The 4,912-nt window shown below is 51.5% G+C and overlaps 1 protein-coding gene across 1 annotated transcript; it reads left to right on the top strand.

The window, feature by feature from the left end:
• The first annotated feature begins 691 nt into the window (after positions 1-691).
• RBM8A (RNA binding motif protein 8A) lies at positions 692-4,372 on the top strand. The gene is made up of 6 exons (XM_083166373.1): positions 692-933; positions 2,908-2,967; positions 3,046-3,126; positions 3,208-3,344; positions 3,500-3,636; positions 3,961-4,372. Exons 1-6 carry the CDS (start codon positions 867-869, stop codon positions 4,004-4,006), a joined length of 528 nt encoding a protein of 175 aa, XP_083022499.1. The 5' UTR covers positions 692-866; the 3' UTR covers positions 4,007-4,372.
• Positions 4,373-4,912: the final 540 nt, after the last annotated feature.

Genomic DNA, 4,912 nt, shown 5'->3' with positions numbered 1-4,912 from the left:
CTTATCAGGGCATCAAGGAGTACAGGCTCCAAAACATAAATAAGTGTTAGCATCTGAGAAGCAACACAATAATTAAAATGTATCAAGCTACATATTGCACATATCGATTTTAATCTTACTATTCTTTACTTTTCCTATACTTTCACTTGATTTTAATATTCTTCGCTACTTGAATATCCCTGGTACAGGGAACTAATCTATAAAGGTTCACAATTAATATAATTGTATAAATACAAATAAAAATCTTTTTCCGGTTAAACCAAACCAAATAAAATATACACCTATATACAGGTAAAAAAAGTTTTTATTCAATAGTCCGTAAGGGACTTGGTGGATGAGGAGTGCGTCCTATTGTAAACTGATTTCTTTTTTCTCTATTTTCACACTATTAGCTCCTGCAGCTGGATTGTAGGTGGGAGCAGGACATGAGGGGGTATATATGGGTCTCAGCTAGCTAGCACATACCTCTTAACATGACCCTCTCCAGGAGGGACACATTACTCTGTTTCTGGGCTTTCCTCTTAATTTAAGTTTACCATCACCTGTGGTGAAATGCCTTTCTTTGCCATTAACCTGTTTAAAACAGGTGATGGCAGTCATTAATTAAGGCCAGTCCAGAAACAGAGCATTATTTCTGTCCCTCCTGGAGAGGGTCATATTGGGGAGGTATGGCAGGCTAACAACAACCTATACAGCTTTGACCTCCACAAGATGGCGACCGCGCTGTGCCGATACGTCACTTCCCCACGGGGCCGCCGATTACCGTGACGCCATCTCTCTGCGCCGGAACTTGAAGCCGTTCTCCCTCAGCTCCCGCATTCACATCCAGTCTAGTCGCTGTTGTTCGTGGCTCAGAGACGGTGATCATGGCGGATGTTTTGGATTTACACGAGGCCGGTGGCGAGGACTTCGCCATGGACGAGGACGGTGATGGTGAGAGCTGGAGGGTATTGGGTGTGCCGCATGTAGGAACCATCTGACTTCTGAGTATTGCTCGGAGGCTGAACCTCTTAATGATATCGCTTCAGAAGCCAGTGGGGAGCGGGTATATATAGTTTCTGATCAGAGAGCAGCAGCACAGGAATTGAGGTGCCGGTATATAACAAAGAGCCGCAGCGCAGGAATTGAGGTGCCGGTATATCTGATAAAAGAGCCGCAGCGCAGGAATTGAGGTGCCGGTATATAACAAAGAGCCGCAGCGCAGGAATTGGGGTTCGGGCATATAATCTGTATATCTGATAACAGCAGCGCAGACAGTCAGATGTGGGTATATTAAGTCAGTATTTTTCATAAGAGTAGCAGCACAGGCAGTGAGGTGCAGTCTGTGTGTCTGATAACAGAGAGCAGCAGCACAGATGTGGTGAAATCCAGATGCATTATTTGGGGAGTGTCCAGTGTGTCTGTAAAGCTGGCCATACATCTGAATATTAGGTATTTCAGGGCATTGCATAGTCGTCGGGGGGTGTGTAGGACAGCGGTTCCACCATCATACGGAGGGGGTGTGTAGGGTGGCGGTTCCACCACATCATACGGAGGGGGGTGTGTAGGGTGGCGGTTCCATCACCATCATACGGAGGGGGTGTGTAGGTTGACTGTTCCATCATACGGAGGGGGTGTGTAGGTTGACTGTTCCACCACCATCATACGGAGGGGGTGTGTAGGTTGACGGTTCCATCACCGTCATACGGAGGGGGTGTGTAGGGTGGCGGTTCCACCACATCATACGGAGGGGGGTGTGTAGGGTGGCGGTTCCATCACCATCATACGGAGGGGGTGTGTAGGGTGGCGGTTCCACCATCATACGGAGGAGGTGTGTAGGGTGGCGGTTCCACCACCATCATACGGAGGGGGTGTGTAGGGTGGCGGTTCCACCACCATCATACGGAGGGGGTGTGTAGGGTGGCGGTTCCACCACCGTCATACGGAGGGGGTGTGTAGGGTGGCGGTTCCACCACCGTCATACGGAGGGGGTGTGTAGGGTGGCGGTTCCACCACCGTCATACGGAGGGGGTGTGTAGGGTGGCGGTTCCATCACCGTCATACGGAGGGGGTGTGTAGGGTGGCGGTTCCGTCACCGTCATACGGAGGGGGTGTGTAGGGTGGCGGTTCCACCACCGTCATACGGAGGGGGTGTGTAGGGTGGCGGTTCCACCACCGTCATACGGAGGGGGTGTGTAGGGTGGCGGTTCCACCACCGTCATACGGAGGGGGTGTGTAGGGTGGCGGTTCCACCACCGTCATACGGAGGGGGTGTGTAGGGTGGCGGTTCCACCACCGTCATACGGAGGGGGTGTGTAGGGTGGCGGTTCCACCACCGTCATACGGAGGGGGTGTGTAGGGTGGCGGTTCCACCACCGTCATACGGAGGGGGTGTGTAGGGTGGCGGTTCCACCACCGTCATACGGAGGGGGTGTGTAGGGTGGCGGTTCCATCACCGTCATACGGAGGGGGTGTGTAGGGTGGCGGTTCCATCACCGTCATACGGAGGGGGTTTGTAGGGTGGCGGTTCCATCACCGTCATACGGAGGGGGTTTGTAGGGTGGCGGTTCCATCACCGTCATACGGAGGGGGTTTGTAGGGTGGCGGTTCCATCACCGTCATACGGAGGGGGTTTGTAGGTTGACTGTTCCATCACCGTCATACGGAGGGGGTTTGTAGGTTGACGGTTCCATCACCGTCATACGGAGGGGGTGTGTAGGGTGGCGGTTCCATCACCGTCATACGGAAGGGGTTTGTAGGTTGACGGTTCCATCACCATCATACGGAGGGGGTGTGTAGAGTGGCGGTTCCATCATCGTCATAAGGAGGGTGTGTAGGGTGTTGGTTCCATCATCCATGCAGAGTGTCTATAGGGTGGTGACATACATTTGCTATATAACTATAATGCCTGCTCTTTATTGTCTGCAGAGAGTATTCACAAGCTGAAGGAGAAGGCCAAAAAGAGGAAGGGTCGTGGGTTTGTGGCCGGTGAGTCCCTGATGCGTGTACAGTTATATAACAGAGCCATATCTGATATCACATAGATAACCGCTTGTTTCTCCCCAGCTGAGGAGGGCACCAGAGCCAGGGTGAGGGAGAACTATGACAGCGTGGAGCAGGACGGGGATGAGCCAGGCCCCCAGAGGTGTAAGTACAGCAGGACAACGGGAGGAAATCATGGCGGTCTGTATGCAGTGATGGGACTGACAACTCTCTTGTTCTCCTTAGCTGTTGAGGGCTGGATTCTGTTCATCACCGGAGTTCATGAGGAGGCGACCGAAGAGGACATCCATGATAAGTTTGCTGAATTCGGAGAAATCAAGAATGTGCACTTAAATCTGGACCGGAGGACGGGCTACCTCAAGGTGAGAGACAAACCACAAAGGGGGGCTGGAAAATGGTGTCACCTGTACTGCCAGGAGGGGGCTACGGAGCAGGGTTATATTTGGGTCTGTTACCCTTTTAAAGCAATTGCTCTTACCCCCTATCTGTAATCACCCTCCTGTATCTGTTTTGACAGGGGTACGCGCTGGTGGAGTATGAGACCTACAAAGAGGCGCTGGCTGCCATGGAAGGGTTAAACGGCCAGGATCTTATGGGGCAGCCAGTCAATGTGGACTGGTGCTTTGTCCGGGGACCTCCTAAAGGAAAGAGGCGGTAAGTATCAGCCACTGGCGCACGGTGTTATAAATCTGGTGACATCATGGATTCCTCCAGGTAAAGCCCAAGACGCTGCAAGGGGGTGTGGGCTTGTTTGGCTTGGGTGCTGGCAGTGATGGATCTGGTGTAACCTGGAGGGGTCTAGCAGTTGCTGGCACATGGGTAGAGTTACTGGGGGGTCTAGTAGTGGGTGGTGCTGTGGGCAGAGTTACCGGGGGTTCTACCAGTGGGTGGTGCTGTGGGCAGAGTTACCTGGGGGTCTAGCAGCGGCTGGCACCGGTGTGATGCATAGTAAAGCCTGGTTTTGTGTCTGTCTTTCAGAAGCGGCCGGAGGAGGAGCCGGAGTCCAGACAGGAGGAGACGCTAATCACTGCAGACTTCTTCTCTGTCCATTGGTTCTCAGTACTTGTTTATTTGTAATCTGTTTGGGGAAACTGGGGGGGTTATGGACCCTCGTCATGGCGGGTGGAGTGCAGGTGTGTATATGTGGTCAACCATTATAAAGTGAACCAACCACTGATAGAAGATGTCACAAGGATGTCTCGGGGAGGTAAACAATGTCTGGTGACCCTATGGGGTGTTCTGGGTGCCCCACCATAGAGCAGAAGACGTGATGGAGGAGCTGTGCATGGAGTCTGACGCAGTCACTTGTCTGTTACTGCTTTTATTTCTCATATGTTTTAGTGGAAGTATTGCTGTAAAATGACAACACAATAAAGACCTTTTTATGTTCCCAGTGCTGTGTGTAATTGTGTCATAGATGTGCTGCATTGTCTGCAGGAATACAAAGGGGTAATAGAGCCTGGGGGAGCTGGAACCTCAGCAGGAGGTATACAGGGTCACACAGCGGTCCCGGACATGTAATGAGCGGATAGGAGCATGTGCTGTAGGGGTAACTGTGCTGGGCATGACCCTCATCTGCCCCCAGTACGGAAGCTGGTGAGTGCGGCCTCCTGGAACCTTGCTCGGGCGGCAGTAGGAGCAATTATATCCGTTCCCTGCTGTACCATCTCGATCCTCGTTATTAAGGCCTTTACAAGCTAGAAAATTATCTTTCCAATCTGGCTGGTTGGAATGAAAATCTGTCAATTTTTGGGAGCAAATGACAATTGACCATTTGCTCCTAAACATGGAAAACAGACACAAATTGGTCATACACACTAGAAGATATACATACAGATAATGGTAGATGCTCAAATTAGTTCAGTAATACCACTCAGGTGCATGCAAGGGAGGGGTTAATACTGAGTAAGTAAAGCAAGACATTGGTTCC

The sequence above is a fragment of the Crinia signifera genome, chromosome 12 (assembly GCF_055691185.1).
Source record: "Crinia signifera chromosome 12, ASM5569118v1, whole genome shotgun sequence".
Lineage (NCBI taxonomy): Eukaryota > Metazoa > Chordata > Amphibia > Anura > Myobatrachidae > Crinia > Crinia signifera.
This window is presented reverse-complemented; position numbering and strand designations above follow the sequence as displayed.